Source organism: Sus scrofa, chromosome 7 (genome assembly GCF_054392235.1).
Source record: "Sus scrofa isolate SSC_HxYL_T2T_F1_AM1 chromosome 7, Sscrofa_HxYL_maternal_Yorkshire_Landrace_v2.0, whole genome shotgun sequence".
In the NCBI taxonomy this organism is placed as follows: domain Eukaryota; kingdom Metazoa; phylum Chordata; class Mammalia; order Artiodactyla; family Suidae; genus Sus; species Sus scrofa.
The window spans coordinates 24650135-24673477 of NC_139389.1; the positions used below are offsets into that span (position 1 = coordinate 24650135).

The 23343-nt window shown below is 38.8% G+C and overlaps 1 protein-coding gene and 1 pseudogene across 1 annotated transcript; one reads left to right on the plus strand and one right to left on the minus strand.

Annotated features, from left to right (window-relative positions):
* Positions 1 to 8871: 8871 nt before the first annotated feature.
* LOC146401384 (olfactory receptor 10C1-like) lies at positions 8872 to 9833 on the minus strand (annotated as a pseudogene).
* A 12323-nt stretch (positions 9834 to 22156) lies between these two features.
* On the plus strand, positions 22157 to 23089 carry LOC146401385 (olfactory receptor 2J3-like). The gene has a single exon (XM_084970492.1). The coding sequence runs from the start codon at positions 22157 to 22159 to the stop codon at positions 23087 to 23089; it is 933 nt and encodes a 310-aa protein (XP_084826618.1).
* Positions 23090 to 23343: the final 254 nt, after the last annotated feature.

The window sequence follows — 23343 nt, forward strand, 5'->3', positions numbered from 1 at the left end:
TTCATTTAGGTGATGGGTGAAGTTGTTAATTTGAGATTTTTCTTTTTGAGGAAGGCCTGTATTGCTATGAATTTCCTTCTGAGCACTGCTGTTGCAGCATCCCAGCGATTTTGAGTGGTTGTGTCTTCATTATCATTTGTCTCAGCGTATTTTCTAATTTCTTCTTGATTTCCTCCTTGACCCATTGGTTTTTTAGCAGCATGTTGTTTAGTCTCCATATAGTTAGTTTTTTCTCTCTTCTTTTCATGTGCTTGATGTGTGCTTTCGTGCCATTGTGGTCAGAGAAGATACTTGAAATAATTTCTGTACTCTTAAATTTGTCGAGGTTAGCTTTGTGCCCCAGTATGTGGTCCCTCATTGAGAATGTTCCATGTGCACTTGAGAAGAATGTATATTGTGATTTTTTTGGATGTAATGTCCTGAAAATGTCAATTAGGTCTAATTTTTCTGTTGTGTCATTTAGGATCTCTGTCGCCTTATTGATTTTCTGTCTAGAGGATCTGTCCATTGGTGTGGGTGGAGTGTTAATGTCTCCTACAAATACTGTATTCCCATCGACTTCTCCTCTTTGTCTACTAGTATTTGTTGTAGGTATCTGGGTGCTCCTATATTAGGGGCATCTATATTGATGATTGTAATATCCTCTTCTTGAATGGATCCTTTTCCCATTAAGTAGTGTCCTTCTTTGTCTTTCTTCATGGCCTTCGTTTTAAAGTCTATTTTGTCTGACACGAGGATTGCAACTGCTGCTTTCCTGTCTTGTCCATTGGCATGAAAAATCTTTTCCCATCCTCTCACTTTCAGTCTCTCTGTGTCCTTTGCCCTAAGGTGAGTCTCTTGTAGACAGCAGATTGAAGGTTTTGCTTTTGTATCCAATCTGCCACCCTGTGTCTTTGGATGGGAGCATTAAGTCCACTGACATTTAAGGTAATTATTGATAGATATGTATTTGTTGCCATTTTAATTCTTGTTTTCCAGTTGATTCTATGTTTCTCCTTTCTTCCTTTCTTTTTTTGGTTGGATGATTTCTGCTTATTTTTTGCCCGAGTACTTTTCTTTTTAGTTTTTGTGAATGTGATGTTTGGTTTTGATTTGTGGCTGCCCTATTTTTAAAGTATGTTAACCCCTTCCCGCATCTGTTTGCTTTAGCCTGATAGTCATATAGGCTCAAACACATTGTGAAAAAAAAATCTATTTTTTCTTACTTTCCTTCCCCACATTCTATGATTGTGTAGTCCTGTTTTCTTTTTTTTAACATCTTCATATATATCTTTTTGCTGTTCCTTGTGTTTATCAGTGCTTTTACAGTAGCTTTTTTGTGTTGTTTTGGTTTTTAGAACTATGTGCAGGCTTATTCAGGTGACTGCTTTCCAATTGTGGTTTCCTCCATCCTAGGTTTCCTCCCAGGTTCGGCTCCTCAGCCTGTGGTTTTCGGCTCCCTGTCCTGTGGTGCACCACTCCCTAGCCCTTCAGGCTGTCTCCACCCACCCAACCCTAGTCGTCTCCCTCAAACTGAACTCTGGAGCCTGAGTCTCAGTGACCAGCCTCCGCCCGAGCGTCTCGGGCTGTGCCATCTGGGGCACTGGTGCAGATGGTCTGTGTGGCTCTCACTCTGTTTTGCCCTCCTTAGTCCAGTTGCTCTGCTTTTCTCAGAGACTTTGAAGTTCCTCGGCTCTGCTGATCTCCCTGTCAATAAGGTGGCCTCCCAGGGTGTGGGTTCCTTTTCTCTTCCACAGCTACCTCTCAGGAGTGCTATTCCTGTCCTGATTCCTTCTGTCTCTCTCTCTCTCCTCCTGCTTTTTTCTACCCAGTTATGTGGAGCGTTTCTTGCCCTTTTTGGAGGTTTAAGTTTTTCTGCTAGCATTCAGTAGATGGTCTTTGTGAACTGTTCTACATGTAGATACGTTTTTTTTGATGTGTTTTTCGGCGAAGGTGAGTACAATGTCTTACCCCTTCGACATCTTTATCCTTCTCTAGAATCTCTGGACATTTAAATTAATTCTTCCAGTTCATGAGTGTAGAATATACTTGCATTTATTTGTGTGTTCTTCAGTTTCTTTCTTCAGTGTCTTTTATTTATTTTATTTTTTCAGGCCACACCAGCAGCACATGGAGGTTCCTAGGCTAGGGATCGAGTTGAAGCTGTACCCGCTGGCGTATGCCCCAGCCACACCAATGCCAAATCTGAGCAGCATCTGTGACCTACATCACAGGTCATGGCAATGCAGGATCCTTAACCCATGGGAGCGAGGCCAGGGATTGAACCTGCATCCTCGTGGATACTAGTCAGATTTGTTTCTGCTGAGCCACAATGGGAACTCCTCATCAGTATTTTACAGTTTTCAGTGAACTTGTTTTTCACCTCCTTGCTTAAATGTATTTCTAAGTATTTTATTCTTTTTGATGCAATGGTATATGGGGTTGCTTTCTTAATTGCTCTTTCTAGTAGTTGTTGGACCACAATTTTAAATAGAGTTAAGTTAGACCAAAGCTAGTTTGAAGGTTGTGGAGAATTTCGTGTGAATTTCTTGAATATCTTACATTGTTCATTTGTAGAATTCTCAAATAAGGTATAATATTTCTGGGTTTAAACAATAAATAAGGGGACACAAAGATGAGTTGAAGAGAGAAGAAAGAACCATAAGTGGTCTTTCCAGTGAGGAAGAATAAAATGACAGTAAAAATCCTTAAAATATTTAATAATTTCCTAATATCAAGACTAAGAGCCCGTCTTTTCCCTCTCTCACACACACACAAACACATAACATCCCACATAATAGTAGTCTGATTTGTGTACCAACATTAAGATTTAAAAGTTATCCACATAATCCATGAGTACATTACTTTGAAAAGCAAGTTCAAATGTACTGAATAACATGTACAAATAGATACATCTCCCTTTAAACAGCCTCTCCCCATGGCCCATAATCTCACTGTCCTTTCTGTAAAGGAAACCACTAGTATCATGTGGGTGTGTATTGTTTCACTTTACAAGTGTGATGGGTATATTTCATTCTCTTTCATCCCTCACCCAGATCCACTCTTTATCCCACTGTGTATGTTGTACTCTATGCTCTACTCAAGAGTCTGAATCAAAAGGTGTCCTTGATATATAGCTTCCATTATAGTCAATGGGGGTCACCAGTTGAGGATTAGAGAAAGAGAGAACAGCTAGTTTGGTTTATTTTCCCTTGGCTCCCTCTCAGCTGGGACACATGAGATGGCCTATATTGCTCAAGCAAAAGTCATAGCTCTTGGAGATAGCTGTGTATCATGGTTTCTTTTTTTCTGGTTTCCAGTACCACTTCCCCACTTTGTTGCTTCAGGCCTTGGGTGTGTGACAGACGTCCATTGTGGCTAGTTCCAGGGTAGTACATCTACAGTACACATATAGATGCCCCTTGTTGGGGTTCTAAATCCTTCTCATGCCTTTGTTGATACTTCCTTTTTTCAACTTCCCTCATTTTCCCAGGTGGAGCGTGCCAACTATTTTATGCTGGGATTATAGCTGATATAACTCTCCTTTTACAGATGGACCAAGATCATTCCATGCTTCACAACCTTTTTTTTTTTTTTTTTTTTTTTTTTTTGTCTTTATATGGCTGCACCCGCGGCATATGGATGTTCCCAGGCTAGGGGTCAAATTGAAGCTATAGCTGCTGGCCTATGCCACAGCGACAGCAACGGCAGACCTGACCAATGTCTGTGACCCACACCACAGCTCACAGCAGTGCCGGATCCTTAACCCACTGAGCGAGGCCAGGGAGTGAACCTGCAACCCCATGGTTCCTAGTCAGATTCATTTTGGCTGCACCATAATGGGAGCTCCCATGCTTCAGAACTTTTGAAATCACCATTTCTCCTGCCTCAAATGCTCTTGGAGTTCCCGTCATGGCTCGGTGGTGAATGAATCCGACTAGGAACCATGAGGTTGTGGGTTCCATCCCTGCCCTTGCTCAGTGGGTTAAGGAACCAGCACTGTTAACACCAGTCGCTGTGCACTGTGGTGTAGGTCCCAGACGCGGCTCGGATCCATGTTGCTGTGGCTCTGGTGTAGGCTGGTGGCTACAGCTCTGATTGGACCCCTAGCCTGGGAACCTCCATATGCCGTGGGAGCGGCCGAAGAAATGGCAAAAAGGCAAATACATAAATAAATAAATAAAAAATAAATAAAATGCTCTTTCCCTGATTTCATCCTGGCTAGCTCCTTCCTGTCTTTCAGTTTTGAGCTTAAAGATCCCTTCTAAGAACGGATACCCAAAATGAATTTACTTCCCAGTTTCTCTATAGCATAATCTTTTAAGTTTCATCAAAAGAGTAGTTTCTAAGTTATTTTACTTTCCAATTCTCTCTCTGAAAGATGTAAATTTTATGACAGTAGTAACTCAAAAATTCTAGTGAAATTATTATTATAGACATGATTTTTATAGACATACATGCACACACATTTTCGATGGCACAGAAATTGTCAAATCAATAATTTAAAAAAGATACATATTTTTACAAATCTCTGATATGCTTTTGCTGCCTTCTATATGTTTTGGTATGTTTTGTTTCTGTTTTTATTATTCCCAAATTAGTTGGTAATTTCCTTGTAATTTCTTCTGAGACATTTATTATTTGGAAGTGCATTGTCTAATTTCTCTGTACTCATGTTTCTCAACATTTTTGTTATCCATTGTATCTCATTCTGTTTTGTTTAGAGGACATACTTTCAGTCATTTTACCTTTTTTGGGGGGGCTGCACCTATGGCATATGGGAGTTCCCAGTCTAGGGATAGAATTGAAGCTGCAGCTGCCAGGCCTACCCAACCTACAGCACAGCTCACAGCAACACCGGATCCTTAACCCACTGAGCGGGGCCAAGGATCGAACCCTCATCCTCATGGATAGTAGTCGAGTTTGTTACCACTGAGCTACTGTGGGAACTCCACTTTCAGTCATTTTAAATTTATTGTAACTTGTTTCATGGCCTGACCAATGATCGATTCTGTAGAATATTCCATATGCAATGAGAAATATGTATATTCTGCTTTTGTTGGGTGAAGTGTTCTGTAGATGTCTGTTAGTTTTATTTTGTTTATATTGTTCACATCTCTCTTTCCTTGCTGATAGTCTGTCTAATTGTTCTATCCATTGTTTTAAGTGGGGCATTGAGGTTCAACAGTTATTGTGGAGTTATCTATTTCCCCAGTTAGTTCTGTTACTTTTCATGGTATGTATTTTGGCAGTCTTTTATTAGATGCCATATCTATCCATATCTTCTGGATGGATAGATCAAATGTAACATTATAAAATTTTTTTGACAGTAATAACAATTCTTGTCTTTATGTCTATATTTTCTGATATCCACAAAACTTTTAGTGCTCTCTCTTTTTGCTTTATTTATTAATTTTTTGAAGTACAGATGTCTCAGAATATTATAGAAGTTTCAGGTGTACAGCATAGTGATTCACTACTTTTATACCTTATATGCTATTAAAATTGTTGCAAGATAATGGCTATAATTCTCTGAGTTAGACAATAAAACCTGGGTTTCTTATCTATTTTATAGGTAGTAGTTTGTATCTATTAATCTCATACCCCTATCTTGCCCCTCCCCTCTTCCCTCTTTGCATTGGGAACCACTAGTTTGTTCTCTGCATTTGTGAATCTGTTTTTGTTTTCTTAAATACGTTCATTTTTTTTATTTTTTAGATTCCATATATAAATGATAGCGTGGAGTGTTTGTAAATATGTCACATCAATATTTCTTCTTTATCTCCTTTATCCGTTCAAGTATTGATGCACACTAAGTGGGCACCCATATCTCGGCTATTATTAATAATGCTGCTCTGAACATTAGGGTGCCTGTATCTTTTCAAATTCATGTCTTTGTTTTCTTTAGGTATCTACCCAGAAATGGAATTGCTGGATCATGTGGTCGTTCTATTTTTGGTTTTTTGAGAAATCTCCGTAATGTTTTCCATAATGGCTGCACAAATTTACATTTCTACCAAGAAAGGACAAGGGTTTCCTTTTCTCCATATCCTCACCAATATGTGTTATTTGTGTGGTTTTTGATTATTAACATTCTAGTAGATATGAGGTGATATCTCATTGTAGTTTTGTTTTACATTTACCTAATAATTAGTGATGCTGAACATCTTTCTATGTGCCCGATAGCCACGTATATGTCTTCTTTGGAACAATGTCTTTTCAGATCTTCCACCCATTTCTGGATTGTTTGTTTTTTTGATATTGAGTTGTATGAGCTTTTTATATATTTTGGCTCTTAGCCCCTTATCCATTGTGTCATATAGGCTTGAGTATTGTCTTCTATTCAGGAGGTGGTCTTTTTTTGTAGATCATTTTCTTTGCTATGCAAAAGCTTTTAAGGTTAATTAGTCCTATTTGTGTGTTTTTGCTTTTATTCCTTTTGCCTTAGCATGTGGATCCAAAAAGAATTGCTATGATTTATGTCATTAGAATGTTCTGCCTATGTTCTCTTCTAGAGTCTTATGGTTTCAGGACTTACATTAAGGTCTTTAATCTATCTGGAGTTTGTTTTTGTATAGGATGTGGAGAAATGTTTTAATCTTACTATTTTACACGCAATTGTCCGGTTTTGGATCTTTTGAAGACTATAAAACTTATCAAAATTAGTAAGGGAAACAAAAAGGATTGTGCTGTAAAATCTTAATCTTTATTAACTTTCTTTTTTTCTTTGTTGCTGTTAGGGCCAGACTTGGGGCATATGGAATTTCCCAGGCTAGGAATTGAATTGGAGTCCCAGCTGCTGGCTTATGCCACAGCCACAGCACTGGGCTATCTTAGCTGTGTCTGTGACCCACCCCACAGCCCATGGCAATGCTGGATCCTTAACCCATCGAGTGAGGCCAGGGATTGAACCTCCATCCTCATGGACACCAGTGGGGTTCGTTACTGCTGAGCCACGACTGGAACTCCCAACTTGCTTTAATTTTTAAAAATCATTCATTTTTCTTGATTAATCAACATATTTATAAATAATAATCTCTAATGCATGCAGATAATTCCTGCCTATTTCTGCAGCATAATTGTTAATTAGTTATTTTTTGCATGTTCAGATTATTTTTATCCTTTATTAACGGCACATAGATCTAAATACAAACCACAATGTATTAAGTTTCGGTCTTCAGTGAATCAGACAGCTTTTGCTAAAATGGGCATATATGGCAAAACAGACAGCTTGGTCATTAGTAGCCATCACTACTATCCCCTGGTTGTAGAATTATCACATCTTCTTTTTCTTTTCCAGCTTTATTGAGATGAAATCGACAAATAAAATTGTGAAGACTTAAGGTGTATAATGTGATGATACATATATCAAATATATATCCCTCGATGTATGTATCCATTGTGAGATGACCACCAGAATCAAGTTAAGTAGCACATTTGTTGCAGCATGTGGTTATCTTTTGTGTATGTGTGTGGTCAGAAGAGTTAAGATCCGTTCTGTTAGCAAACTTCAAGTACATAATTCAGTGTTATTAACTACCGTCACAATGCTGTGTGTTAGATCCCCAGAACTCATTCATCCTATGCTGTAGGTTGTCACGGTAGCTGTCACAGTTCTCCATTCCTTGTCCTATACCCACTGCTATGTGGGTAGCTGAGAATCTCTCATAGATCACAGCACCTCCTGAGAACGAAATGTTCAAAGCCAAGGTAATGTTCCTATAGATGCCTCAAGCGACTAGACTGTGTTATAACGATGTCCATTTATCTTAAGAGCAAGTTTTCGGATGATTTCCAAATGTATTTGGTCAGGATTCATCTGTACCTATGTCAATCTGTACCTGAAAATGTTTAAAATTATTTATATTATTTAGTGTTAGTTCAGCTTTCTTCTTCCATCCTTGAATTTAAATAGGAGTTCTCCTTCTTTTGAAAAACGTTTTCACCATGAGGAATCTTGGTGAAAATTTCCCCTAATTTTCTTTTAATAGTCTGCAACAGATATTTCTGATGTGTTTTTTTGTTTTTTTAGGTGCCCAAACCTGGGATGAACCAGGGACTTTTTGGATTATTTTTAAATTTTAATAATTTTCTTTTTTTGGATGTTTACATATTTTTATAGTACACACAACTCAAAAAGGAACTATTTAACTCTATGTTGTGTACCAATAATTAAGATTGAAGAATTTTGAAACCTTTTTATGGAAGGAAGTAATGCACATTACAGAGCTAATAGGGCATAAAGAGCCATGTGAGACACACATATGTGGAAGCAGTACCCCAGTGACCACCACAGAAGTCATACGGACCCCTCAGGGGCTAGAAAATACTGAAGAGTTTAGAGTGAGAACTTGTTAGGCTTCTGAGATATAATCTGGCAATTTGTCCTTTTAGCCTATACTTTAGCCTAAATGGGAACATTTTGGGAAATCTGTCTAGTGTTGGACTCATCTATTAAAATTCTTTGGTAGCCAACTTCCTTCCAGAATTTGGTAATGAGAACTTTAACTGTGAGTACAGAGGTATCTCCAAAATAACAATCACTGTTATTCAAGAAGGTTCTTACAAAAGAGATTGACAAGTACAGTTCTTCCTTTCTTTCTTCTTTCCCTCCTTCCTTCCTTCATTCCTTCTGTCCTTCTTTCCTTCCTCCCTCCCTCTTTCCCCTTCCTTCCTTCCATCCTTCCTTCCTTCCTTTCTTCCTTCCTTCCTCCCTCCCTCCCTCTCTCCCTCTTTCTTTCTCTCTTTCTCTCTTTCTTTCTTCTCTCTCTCTCTCTCTCTCTCTCTCTCTCTCTCTCTCTCTCTCTCTCTCTCTCTCTCTCTCTCAATCTCATTCCTCTTAGGCTGACTCTACATCTTTTTCAAAGAGCAATTTTTGTGGTCCTCTGGTATCTACCTATGAGCCAATACTTTTTTCTTGCCTAGAGTTCGCCTAAGAGCTGCCTTGACTTCCTTGTTCCGTAAACTATAGATGATGGGGTTGAGCATGGATGTCACCACGGTATAGAAGAGGGCTAGGAGTTTATCTATTCCTGGTGAATGGCTAGCCTTGGGTCTCAAGTAGGTGACAGATGCTGAGCCATAGAAGAGTGTTACTACAAGTAAGTGGGAAGAACAGGTGGAAAGAGCTTTTTGGCGACCCTCAGGTGAGGGCATGCTGAGCACGGCAGCTAGAATTCTGCCATAAGAAGCAATGATGAGTAAAAATGGGCTGGAAATGCAAAGGGTGGCTGCAACAAGGACTGCAGCCTCATTATGGGAGGTATCCCCACAGGCAAGTGCCAGGATAGGGGGGAGGTCACAGAGAAGTGGTCTATTTCACAGGGGCCACAGAAGTCCAGGGAGAAAATATAGTTGGTCTGGCCCAAGCCTACCATGCATCCCACTCCCCAAGAAACCATTGCCAGATGGACACACACTCCACGACTCATTCGTGTTGCATAGTGAAGTGGGGAGCATATGGCCATATAGCGGTCAAAAGCCATGGCGGCCAAAAGACAGCACTCACTGATAGCAAATAATGTGAAGAAAAACATCTGTGTGGCACACCCCTCCCGAGAGATTCCTCGGGCCTCGCTCACAAGGCTCTGCAGCATCTTGGGTATGACAGAGCACGTGTAGCCAATCTCCAAGAGAGACAGGTTGGCCAGGAAGAAGTACATGGGGGTGTGGAGGACCGGGTTGGTCCAGATGGCAGTGGCTATGAGAGCATTGCCCGTCAGTGATGCTAAGAACATGAGCAGGATGAGGGTAAACAAAAGGAAACACTGTTCAGTGACCTCAGAGAATCTGGCAAAGGCAAAGCGTTTGACAGACATGCTGTTGTCCTGCCACAAGGAACAATTGAAGGTCATGCCTGAAAAAAAGAAGGCAAGGTCATCATCAAGAGTCTTTCACATAGAAATCTGAATCTTTCTCTTACTCTTAACAAGCTCTCGTGAGTCAGAGAGATAGATTTCTGCTATTCTAAAATTCAAAGTTTGGAAGTTACCCTCATCTTGAAACCAAATCCTATTCCATGTTCACTCTCCTAGTTGATTTGTTATAAATAATCTAGTCAGCAGGCATGAAATGGAAAAAAGTTTAGTAAAATTCTCTCATCCCTTCATTTTACCAGTTGTCAAATACTACCAGATAAGGTCCTCCCATACCTACCTATTTCTTTCCTACTCTTTAGCCACTGACTTGCTTTCTTTACTCATTTATTCACAAGTATTTATTGAGCTCAGCATATTTTCAAAGTATTTTTCAGTTGCTGTTGTAGGTCTTGGATTCAACAAAGAAGGAAGAAAAAACAGAAATAAACGGACTGGTTCAGAATTCTGTTAAATATGAAATAACAAACATTATATGATTACGGGGATCCTTAGCATCTATGAATGCTGAAAAATGTGCTCACACATCTGGTATTCTATTATAATGCATTTACACTTATATTAAAGCATTTAGAAACATTTCCCTTTTTTGCTATTAATGAATACAATTTAATATTTCTTCTTTCCATGTGGCACCACAATTCAGTTAAGGTTGTGGCAAAGAAAACAGAGACAATCGTTTATCTTTTTTTTTTTTTTAATCCAAAATATTTTCTTTCTTTCTTTTCTTTTTTTTTTTCTTTTGCTTTTCATGGCCACACCCACAGCATATGGAGTTTCCCATGCTAGGGGTCCAATTGGAGTTGTAGCTTTGGGCCTGCACCATAGCCATAGCCATACCCTTGCAGCACCAGATCCAAGCTGCATCCACGACCTATACCACAGATGTTGGCAATGCTGGATCCTTAACTGAGAGAGGCCAGGGATTGAACCTGCATCCTCATGGATCCTAGTTGGGTTTGTTAACTGCTGAGTCACGACGGGAATTCCCCAAAATATTTTCTTGCTGTCCTGACTTCTTAATATAGCCTATGCAGTTGCATAGAAAATTCTGGATGTGGAGTTGTCATCTGTTCTGTTGCTTAAGTGTAAAGATGTGTATCTTACTCATTCTGTCTTTGTGTATCTGAAACAAATTGCAGTTTCCTCAGTGACTCTGATGGCAGGCCTGAGGGGGAAATCCCAACCACAAAAGGAGAATGCGTGACTCTTTCGCAACTGGTGACATCGCAAAGATTTCTTTTCCTAAATATCTTGCTCCTGTTTAGACTGTAGACAGCAGAAGTCCATGTTGTGCGTTGGAGTCAGGGGCTGTGGGAATGAGAGACACCTACTGGTGGATGGCCCACAGTGCGGGCTGAGTGCACAAAGGCTGATGCCTGCTCTTAGTCATGTGATAGTCTTAGACCCACAGGGTGAATTAAAAAGACTTCCTGTGGTAAGTACTTTTTAAAACCTGGTAAACTTCAGAGACAGCTGAAAATCTAAGGCATCCAAGATAGTGAAGATCTCTGAGTGCTTCTAAACATTTAAAAAGGCAAAGACGGATACTCTGTCTAGAAATAATTATTAAATCATATAGAAATAAATATATAGGTCTCCCTGGGGGTGAGAATGCAAGCAAAATTGTTCAGTTCTCTCCTCCCTCCCTGTCACTTGGAATAATTCTACACCAGGTAAAATCTGATTTTTTTCAGTACTCTTCCTGTTTTCTGGATTTACTCTCCATCTTGACCTTTGTCTGTTGACCTAAGATCGGTGTAGTAGAGGTCAGCTTTATGTACACACCAAGAATGGTTAATTTTAATCATTGCCTACAGAAAGGGTGCGAGAGGCTCAAGGCAGGTGTCAGGGGTATGCAGGAAGGAGCATCTCAGGCAGTATAGTTGGGCATGAACATTCTCTGTCTCTCACCTGGTACATATTTTCTTGAGCTAAAGTTTCTGATTTGTCATGTTGGTGTGAAGGAAGAATGATGAAGCCCTTCCTCTTTCTTGCTGAATTGCTTTGGTTTTAATGTGCCAACATTGTAGAGGCAACTGTGAATTCAAACTAAGAAATTAAGGAGTGCCTGGAATTCCAGTGTGGCACTGAGGAAACAAACCCAACTAATACCCATGAGGACATGGAGTTGATCCCTGGCCTCGCTCAGTGGCTCAAGGATCCAGCGTTGCTGTGAGCTGTGGTGTAGGTTGCAGATGTGGCTTGAATCCTACCTTGCGGTGGCTGTCACGGAGGTTGACAGCTGCAGCTCCAATTTGACCCCTGGCCTGGGAACTTCCATATGCTGTAGGTGCAGCCCTAAAAAGAAAGAAAGAAACCAAAAGACAAAATAAGAAATTAACATGCACTTTATCACCATCAGAAACTCTTGCCCTTTAGAAATGTCATGTTAATGAACTCATTGGACACTATATGCAGTATTCTCTAATATTGCCAGTCTATAAAAATAACCTATATTAAGAATCAGCCATCAACCAAATAATGCACCATGATACTAATCTAAAGATATAGGAGTTTCATGCCCAATGATACACCGTGTTTGTAGATGCCTACTCAATGTGATGAAAGATCAAGTGGCCGTTGAACATTGACAAGATTCTGCAGGTTTAAATCTTGAGATGGAGTTTCAGTGATAGGTGGATGTATGAAAAAGTAAATAGAGGAAAGAGACAAGATCATTTCAATAGCTCATGGCTTTCTTCATGTGCCAGCTTACCCAGCCCAAGATTCACGACATGTACCTTGTCTACAGCTCTGCTTTGGAAATAACCCAGCAGAAGTGATTCATTTGGAGCAAGCTCCACATAACTAGAACTGTTCCTTAACTGACTCAGTCCTTTATTAGTCTCTATTGTCATGATGAAATGTTTCTTTAGTTCCTATTGGCCAGAGGAAATCATGTGATACATTACTAGATGTTTTACCTGAAATGCTTAGTGCAGTGCCTGGAATATAAGAAAAACTCAGTAAATATTAGTCTCCATTATTCTGAAATGGTCATTTCTAAAATGCTTGAATCATAGGTACAATTTAAATAAACTGGCCATTGAATATGGCAGAGATGATTTCCCATTGCTTTCCACCATTTATCCGTAGTTATTTCATCGAGGACCTAATATCTAGCTGAGTGATGCCTTAATATAACCCAGCAGAAACTATTTTAGCACTCGATGTGTGTAACATGTACAGGGTGATACAGGCATTTCCAATTACCCAACAACAAGAGCTGTATCTAATTCTTGTGAAATAATTAATTTAGAACAACTTACAGCATAAGTCACAACTTATCCTTTATGACAGAGATACTGGCAAACTGAGGAAATTTTTATGGTCTTCAGAGAGGGGAGAAACTAACTGATTAAAACAATGTCCAGAACTGAATAATGCTTCGAATGCTGGCTATTCATTTTCAGGCTTTCATCCACCATCTTCCACAGCACTCTTAAGACCTCAGTTATATCACATACCTTCAATCATCATTTTTGAGGAAAAAAAGTAGATGGTATTTGCTTTTGAGGAGCCACTCCCTGATTTTGTCTGCATGCTCTCCTTCTAACCTCCCCACGTTCAGAGGATGTAAAGCTCCCCAGCCCTCACTTCTAAGGCTATGCACTGAGAAGCTTTTATTGTCGTCAGGACCGTGTCTGATGCCAGGAAGATTGTGTCTCCAGAGAGAGCATTATGTCCTTCCCAGCAATGCCCTCTCTCCACACACACAAGCGTGTAGGGTTGTGCTGATTACATGATACTATATTTGAACGTTTCTCATCCTGAAAAGAAGGAATATGAATATGTTTCACTTCCTTTCTTCTCCTTGTTCTGAATCTTTATCGTGCCTCCCTTCTCCTGAGACATATTTTCTTGTAACAAGAGGGTCAGGACATAGTTTGGTTCTGTCTCTGAGGAATTGCAATGGACCTGTCTGCCTCTATTTTTGTTAATTATGGAACACTTAGGAAGCAAAATAAATAAATGTAAAAGGTAATATAAGACAAAAGTAAAAGTAAATCAACAGCGAAATATGATGAATAGCCTATATTATAGATCACTGCTATCCTAGACTGTATGCACAATGAGATATTAATTCAAGTGAGATGTACTCCTGGGGCCAAATATGTGATGCCTGTATACTATGAATATGAACTACTCATATTTAAAATTTTGTTAGAATTAAAAAAGTAGTCATCAAAATAATTAGTAGTCACTTTCACATCGTATTATATTGAAGCAATCAGTGTTTTTCTGGGACTCTCTCCCCAGATAATAAGAAATGAGTGACAATGGGAAAAAATCAGTGCAACTTCTCGAGGCTACTTTGTTCTCCTGGGTTTTTCTAATTGGCCTCATCTGGAAGTAATACTCTTTTTGGTTATCTTGGTGTTCTACTTGATGACATTATAGGCAACCTGTTCATCATTATCTTGTCGTACCCTGACTCCCATCTGCATGCAGTCATGTGTTTCTTCCTCTCAGACCTCTCTTTTCTGGATCTCTGCCACACCACCAGCCCCATCCCTCAGTGGCTGGTCAACCTTTGGGGTCCAGAAGAAAACGTCCAATGGATTAACAGGAGCTAAATATTCTCCTACAATCTAGTGACCAAAGTATGAATATTGGTGCTTGATACAAACTGCTCTAGCCCAGGTTGTCAGACATTTCCCACCTTTTGATAGCTGGGTTATTCTGCTAGTATCGGATCCCTGTTTAAATCCCCCCCAATAGAAAAATTTAAACTCTGAATATATAGCCATGTAATTATATCAATATTTAAATATTTATTACATGCATAATATTCGATATGCATTGAACGGAGCTGGAATGATACATGCCAAGCTCATAATAGTAGTTGCCTCTGGGTTGGGTTTTGGGTCAGGGAGTGATAGAAAGGACACTGATTTTCTCTGTGATATTTTATGTGCTAGAAAATGCTGGAAATAAATATGACAAAAGTAAGAGTTGATGATTCTGAGTTGTGGGAATATAGGTTTTCTATGTGTGTGTAATATTTTAAGTATCTGAAATAAAGCATAACAGAGAATTAAAGCAGAATTGTTTGTTAAAATATCAGTTCAAGTTAAAATTCACCGTGATGGTAATAGTAGCTCACATGTATGGAGTAATTATGTACTAAGCACTGTGGAAAATGTTTGTATCTTTTCCTTGTTGAATTTGTACAACAATCAGGACCAAGGACACATAAAGACAGTTTTCTGGTACTTCTCTTAAACAGAAAGCAAAATACACAATTGCTTTCTTAAAAATCACAATTTTTAAAATGATATCACTTATACATGCCATCTAAAATATAGCACAAATGAACGTATCAACAAAAGTGAAACGGACTCAGAGACTTGGAGAACAGACTTGTGGTTGCCAAGGGGGAGGGGGGAGTGGGATGGACTAGGAGTTTGGGGTTAGTAGAAGCAAACTCTTATATTTCTAAGGGGCAAGTGATGAGGTCCTATTGTGTAGCACAGGGAACTACACCCAGTCTCTTGTGGCAGAACATGATGGAAGATAATATGAGGAAAAGAATGTATGTATATGTATGGCTGGGTCACTTTGCTATATAGCAGAAATTAGTTCAACACTTTTTTAGTAAGTCAACTCCACTTACTAAAAAAATGTAATCTTATTGTAATACAATTTCCAAACCCAGATTTTCTTTCTATCGATGTTGTATATTAGCTAGAAACAATATCATAATTTTAAAATGTTTCTTAATTCATAAACTCTTCATATACTGTTTTTTTGGTACACTAACAAGTCAGTTACTGGATATAGTCGTATTTTATTTTTTCTATATTATGGCAAATCTCTTGGCAAGACCTCAAGGGAAATTATTCATAAGGATGTTTTGGAAATTTTAAATAGTTATGTTAGGTTTTCAGAGTTTTGGTGGTTACCTTCTGAGTTATAGTTTGAATGGTCTTCAAAGATTATTTTCAATATTTTGCAGGGCTAAACTTGGCCTTGACGTTTAGAGATGTTAGGCAGAGGCAATTAACTCTAATTAATAGTAAAAATGTACAATTTAGTTTTTAATGTATCCCACTTTTCAAATGTCTCATGCTCTCTATTCCCCCACTTAGACCACCTCTAACAAGTTATTCCTCAAATGTGGCCCTTAGCATGATGAGGAATTGGGGAAGAAATTTCAGGGCAACCTGTTCCCCTCCCTATAAAGACAGCTTCATGAGCATGCTCATCAGTGAAGGTTGGTCTATGGAGTCATTGTTTTCTTCGGGCAACAGTGTATCATGTTGAAGGTATTCTTGAGACACTGTTGTAACTAGGACAGCTCCTTGAAGGGCATTACTTACCACTTTGGGATTTACCCTCCCAATGGCCCCAGTCAAGGAAAGCATGTCCCATTATTCTTTTGTTTCCATAAAACTCCATTTGCTCTAGGAGAAGGGGTCTATCCCCTGAGACACTGAATGCTCTAATGAGCTCCTCTTCCCTGCTAAACCAGATCTTTTAGTAGACTCAGAATTCTCTGTTGTGTAGCATGATAACCATAGTAATTTTCAGACTCTGCTTTCCTAGTGTGATGCAGTAGACTAGACTCTATGGTGCATCTGTCCAGCCATCCCTTTATGTTGGTGATGTGAAAGAGATGAAAACCAGAGATCAGGTTGGTCCCTACATAAAGAGGCATCAGCTGGGCAAAGAGAGGGAATATGGACAGACACAGAAAGGGCATTTAGTGAAAGGAGTTGTTTGAGTGTTAGGCATGCCCTAGGTAAGGGTATTGAAAGACTAATATGAGAACAAAGACAGCTGACCAGTGATATGGGGATGGGGAGGCGAAACTCATGTCCGTCACTATTTCCTCCATAGAAATTTAAAAATAAGGACATTTAAAAATAATGTCTTATTATTATTTTTTAGTCTTTTTATCTTTTCTAGGGCCACTCCCGAGCATATGGAGGTTCCCAGGCTCAGGGTCAAATGAGAGTTGTAGCCACCAGCCTACGCCAGAGCCACAGCAACGTGGGATCCAAGCCTTTGTCTGCGACCTACACTGCAGCTCACGGCAATGCCGAATCCTTAACTCACTGAGCAAGGCCAGGGGTCGAACCTGCGACCCCATGGTTCCTAGTCGGATTCGTTAACCCCTGAGCCACGACGGTACCTCCATTGATGTCTTATTTTTAAGAAAAGGCGATATTTCATTCCACAGCACAAGAAAACAATCTTTGTAGAGATCTTTTTTCCCACTCCTTTGTAAAAAATAAACTTACCTGTAAAGTTTCTACCTTTTGTCTACTTACATCTGATTATTTTATTAAGAGTTTTAAGTCTTAGAGGCTTGGGGACAAACTGTTTCTAACTTTCCTGTTGAAACTCAATATCTAGTGCTAACATCTTTTTTAAGAATGGTACTTGAGCAAGTGAGAGACCTCAAAAGAGGTAACCAGAGGTGGCTCTATTATTTTTGTTTGTTTGTCTGTTTTTTCATTTCTTTTTTTCTTTTTTCTTTTTTTCCATAGCTTGTTAGGAAGTGTGAGAGAAAGAATTGGCTGTGTGAGGAAACAGAAGTGATGAGACATTTTTGGATGAGGCAAAACTCTCACGGAGAGACAGAGGGATATTTCAATGGTGGGATACTTATAATACGAAGCAAGCTAAAAATCTTAGTTCACATGAATAGATCTGTCAAGTACAGGGGGAGAACCTTGATAAAATGCCCCTTTTTTGGTGAGGGGGGGGCAGAGGAAGAGCAATTTATTGCTTCTTTGGGCTTTAAACCGCCAAAGTGCACTCATAGTCCACAAGAAGGAGCATAAATTTGTAACACAGTGGTATCACCGTAAAATGCCTCTTAAAGGACACATGAATTTAACTGATTTGAAAAGAGAAATGTTTTAGGAAAAGGAAGCTATAGATTCAGCGAGAGAGCCAAGAAGAAAGGAAGAGTGTGAGGTTGGAGGAAATGGCTTGTCACAATACAGTGGAAAACTTTCCTATGAAAGAGGCGAAGAAATCACTTGAGTTATAGCTATTTATGAAATGTATCTTTTCTTAAAGAAAAGGAAACATAAGATCCCTGGTAACAATATATTAAATGATGAACAGCCATTTAATGATTTCGTTAAACATTCAGAATTCTTCATGAAACTTACTTCAGGCCCTTTGTTCAGGTTCCTCAGCCCTGTGATAGACATATATGCACTTCCAACTTTAAGCACTAGTATTCAGTTTACTCTCTGTTTTCTCCATCCCACACCCTTCCTTGCTTCTTTGCTCTCTCAATGAGTTTATACCTTCCTGTTCCTAAAAATTTCTCTTTTCAAAATAGTGATATGTACATGTTCTTTAGGAGGCATTCTACCACTGTTCTCCCTATCTGCCTCACAGATCTATTCATGTGAACTAAGGTTTTCAGCTTTGTTCATATCACAGGTATCCATAAATGGATGTGCCTGTGTCTGTCTCTCTCTTTTTTTTTGGTATCTCTATGTGTATTTAATTTTCAGTTTAGAAATAAGCTATGAGTGTGAGGAAACAAATCGGAAGATAAAGTTCTTTCTATAAGAATATTTACTTGAAGCTCAATATTTTTTACCCTATGTCAAAAATTTTGAAATCATAAATGAGTTTATATTGTTCATCATATCTTTTTATCTGTGTGTAAGATTATCTGGATTGCATTTATTGTGTTTTTGATAATCAGATAAGCAGAAATGGCATGAAAATGCTGAAAAGAACACTAAAGCTAATTGTTTAAAAGATTATGTTCCATGGAAATTTTCCTTTGTAGCTGTTCTAGAAAATGTTCAAGTCACTATTTACCCAGACATCACCCTCGGGTGAGTGAGAAGAATTCAGCAGTGAAGAAGTTATTTCTCTGCAGCAGGGAAAATATCTGGATGAAACATAAAAGTAAAAAGAAAAAAAACCTTTGTATTTACTTAAAAAATTTTTAATCTGGTAAAATATTACATTTGCAGAAAAGTTGCAAAAGTGGTACAAAGAACTATAATTAGCCTTTTGACCAGAGTCAGCAGAAGTTTACATTCAGCCTGAAATATTTATTCTATTATCTGTCAGTCATCTAGCTAGCTATCATCGATGTCTATGTATCCATCCGTCACCCATCTCTCCTTATCTCCCTCTCATCTATCTATATCATCTCTTTTTGTGACTAATGTGGAGACAACCCATCCTTTTATTGTAAATACTTAAGTGTTTTCCCCTAAGATCAGAGATATTATGTTACATAACCAGTGTATAGTTAACAAAGTAGAAAATTTAATATGGATACAATATTATCATCTGACCCGTAGTTCATCTTCATACTTCTCCCGTTGTCTCAGTAATGTTGTTAACAGCTATTTTTTCCCAGTTCAGAAGCAGACATTTAGGTAGTATGTCTCTTTGACGTCCTTTAATCTGGACCAGTTCATTTATCTTCTTTGAATATGATCTTTTTGAAGCGTGCAGGCCAGCTCTTCTGTCCAAGTTGTCTCCGTGTGAGTTTGTCTCATTGTTTCTTCATTGTTAAGGTCAGGCTGTGCATTTTTTGGCAGGAATATGACTGAAACATAATGTCCTATTCATAGCATCATATCAGTAGTCACATGCTGTTGGTTTGTCTTAACATCGGAGATGTTAACATTGATTACTTGGCTATATGGTGATGTCCGCCAGGTTTTTCTAATGTAAAGGCTACTGCTTTTCATTTTGTAATTAGCAAGTAATTAGTGGGAAAATATTTAATTAAATTTGTTTTAATTTTTGGCTGAACCCATAGCATGCATAAGTTCCTGTGCTAGGGATAGAGCCTGAGGCATAGCATTGACAACACCAAATCCTTAACTGCTAGGCTGCCAGGGAACTCTGTGGGGAGATATTTTAACCTATGTTCCTATTTCTCATCTTACTTTCATTCCCCATTTTTTAGCATCGGTTTATGCTTTTCAAACCCCATCATTCTATTTTTTCAATTTAATTTTATTGGCGTGTAGTCGATTTACAATGTTATATTACTTGAAGGTATATAGCGACGTGACTCGGTCATACATGTAAAAACATCCATTCTTTTTCCCGTATAGGTTTTTACAGACAATTGAGTAAATTTTCCTGTGCTATGTACAGCAGGTTCTCATTAATCATCTATTTTACACAGTGGTGTTTATGTGTGAATCCCACCCTCCCAATTTTTGTCTCCCCCCAATGGTTTCCCCCATGGTAACCATAAGAATGATTTTGAAATCTGTGTGTTTGTTTCTGTTTTTTAAATAAGTTATTTTGCATAATTTTCATTAGAGTCCACATATAAGTGATACCAGATAGTGTTTTTCTTTCTCTGTCTGACTTACTTTACTTAGTATGGTAAACTCTGGGTCCATCCATGTTGCTTAAGTGGCATTATTCCATTCTTTTTCATGCCTCAGTAATATTCCACTGTGTATATGTATCACATATGTTCTTATATTTATTAATTAGGATACTGCTTACAGAGATAACTTTGTCTTTTCTACTATCTATTTTTTCTTTTAAAATTCCTCATACGAATGTGGATTCTTATTTCTTTCATCTCATTAGTATCACAGTTTCCCTTAAAGCCTAATTGTCTCAGAATTGAAAAGTGGTAGGCTCTTCAAACTGGTTTCTGTTTCTTTTTTGTGTGTCCCTGTGGTTCTTGGAGAATTTTTTCTCTATTGAAGTATTGTTGATTTATAATAATATATTAGTTTCAGGTGTACAGCAGAGTGATTCATTATTATTGCAGATTAAACCTCATTATAGGCCATTATAAGGTAATGGCTATAATTTCTGTGTTGTAGAGTATATCTTTTTTACCTATCAATTTGGTACATAATAGTTTGTATCTGTTAGTCCTGTACTCCTAATTTGTCTCTTCTCCCTTCGCTTTCCCTTTTGGAAACCACCAGTTTGTTTTCTGTATTTGTGAGTCTGTTTCTTTTTGGAATAATTAATAATGCTAATTTTTAGATTCCACATAAGTGACTCTTATGTGGAGTGTGTGTCTTTTTCTGTCTGACTTAGTTCACTAGGCATAATGTAATTTAGGGCCATCCCCATGGCTTCAAGGGGCAGTATGTCATTCCTTTTAATGGCTGAGTAGTATTCCATTGTGTATATGTATATATACGACATCTTCTTAATCCAACCATCTGTTGATGGGCCCTTGGGTTGCTACCATGTCTTGGCTATGGTACATAGTGCTCCTATGAACACTGAGGTGCATTTTTTGGAACTAGTGTTTTTGTTTTTTTCAGGGTGTCTATCTGGGAATGGAATTGCTGGATCATGTGGTAGGTATTTTTTAATTTTTTGGATGCACCTCCTTACTGCTTTCCACAGTGGCTGCACCAGTTTACATTCCCATCAACAGCATGCAAGTGTTCCCTTCCCCCCAACTCCTCCTCAACATTTGTTATTTGTAAACAACAAATGTTGTTATTTGATGATAGACATTCTGACAGATGTAATGTGATATCTCATTTTTGGTTTGATTTGCACTTACCTAATAATTGAGCATCTTTTTATGTGCCTGTTAGCCAATTGTATGTCTTTGTAAACATTTCTCTTCAGGTCTTCTATTCGTATTAAGATTGAGTTGTTTGTTCTTTTTTCTTTTTTCTTTTTTTTTTTTTTTTGATAGGGAATTGTACCTGAACTCTGTGGATATTTTGTATGTTAACTCCTTGTTGGTCACATATTTGCAAAACTTTTCTTCCTTTCTGTAGGGTATCTTTTTGTTTTGTCCGTGGTTTCCTTTGCTGTGCAAAAGCTTTTAAGATAAATTAGGTCCCCCCTTTTAATTTTTGTTTTTATTTCTTTTCCCATAGGGAGTGATCCAAAAAATATTGCTATGATTTATCTCAAAGAGTGTTTTTCCTATGTTCTCTTTTGGAGTTTTGTGGTTTTGTTGTTACATTTAGATCTTTAAGCCATTTTGAGTTTATTGTTGTATGTGGTGTGATTAAATGTCCTAGTTTCCTTGTTTTATATGTGGCTGTCCAGTTTTCCCAGCACGATGTGCTGCAGAGACTGTCTTTTGTGCATTGTATAGTCCTGTCCCCTTTGTTGGAGATTAATTGACCATAGGTGAGTGGGTTTATTTCTGGGCCATTCTGTTCCATGGATGTATGTGTCTGCTTTTGTACCAGTACCATGCTGCTTTTATGACTGTAGCTTAGTAGTAAAGTCTCAGGTCTGGGAGGGTTGTACTTATGGCTGTGTTCTTTTTTCTCGAAATTGCTTTGGCAGTTGTATTTCCATTTATCTTGAGTGTATGTAATTCTTTTGCCAGGTAACAGGAAATGAATGATGATGGAAAAACTCAATGCAACTTCTGGAGGCTACTTTGTCCTGCTAGGTTTTTCCAATTGGCCTCGTGTGGAAGTAGTACTCTCTTTGTGGTTGTCTCAATGTTTTACTTAATGACATTGACAGGCAACCTGTTCATCATTATCGTATCATACCTGGACTCCCATCTGCACACTTCCATGTACTTCTTCCTCTCAAACCTGTCTTTTCTGGATCTCTGCTACTCTACCAGCTTCATCCCCCAGTTGCTGGTCAACCTCTGGGGCCCAGGAAAAGCCATGTCTTATGTAGGCTGCATGACTCAACTTTACTTTTCCCTTGCACTGGGATCCACAGGATGTGAGCTGCTGGTGGTGATGTCCTGTGACCGTTATGCAGGTGTATGTAGACCCTTGCATTACACTGTCCTCATGCACCCTCGTTTCTGCCATCTGTTGGCTGTGGCTTCTTGGGTAAGTGGCTTCACCAACTCGGCACTTCATTCCTCATTTACCTCCTGGGTACCCCTGTGTGGACATGGCCAAGTGGACCATTTCTTCTGTGAAGTTCCAGCACTGCTGCAACTGTCTTGTGTTGATACCCGTGCTAATGAGCTGGCCCTCATGGTCACGAGCTCCGTTTTTGTTCTCATACCTCTCATCCTCATTCTCAGCTCCTATGGTGCGATTGCCCGTGCTGTGCTGAGGATGCGGTCAACAGCTGGACTTCAGAAAGTCTTTGGGACATGCGGAGCCCATCTTGTGGTTGTATCTCTGTTTTTCATTCCAGCCATGTGCATATACCTTCAGCCCCCATCAGGAAGTTCTCAAGATGGAGGCAAGTTCACTGCCCTCCTTTATACTGTTGTCACACCCAGACTCAACCCTCTCATCTACACCTTGAGAAACAAAGATGTAAGAGAGGCAGCAAAAAGATTAGTGGGGTGAGAGTGAGCCTGTATACTTTGACGTTAAGAGTATAATGGAGCATCTCTTCACCAGTGGCTCATCTGCTCATCCATGTGTCAGCCACTTTTTCATTCACTCACTTTCTCTGCACTTATGGGCTCTCACAAGGTCACAGAGTTTGTGGCAGCCAATATGAATTAAACACAGACTCCCCAAATACAAGTCACTCTCTAGCAGAGAAAAAAATCATGTACAATCAAGATCAAATTCAGTATTAATTTTTTTTTTGCAGT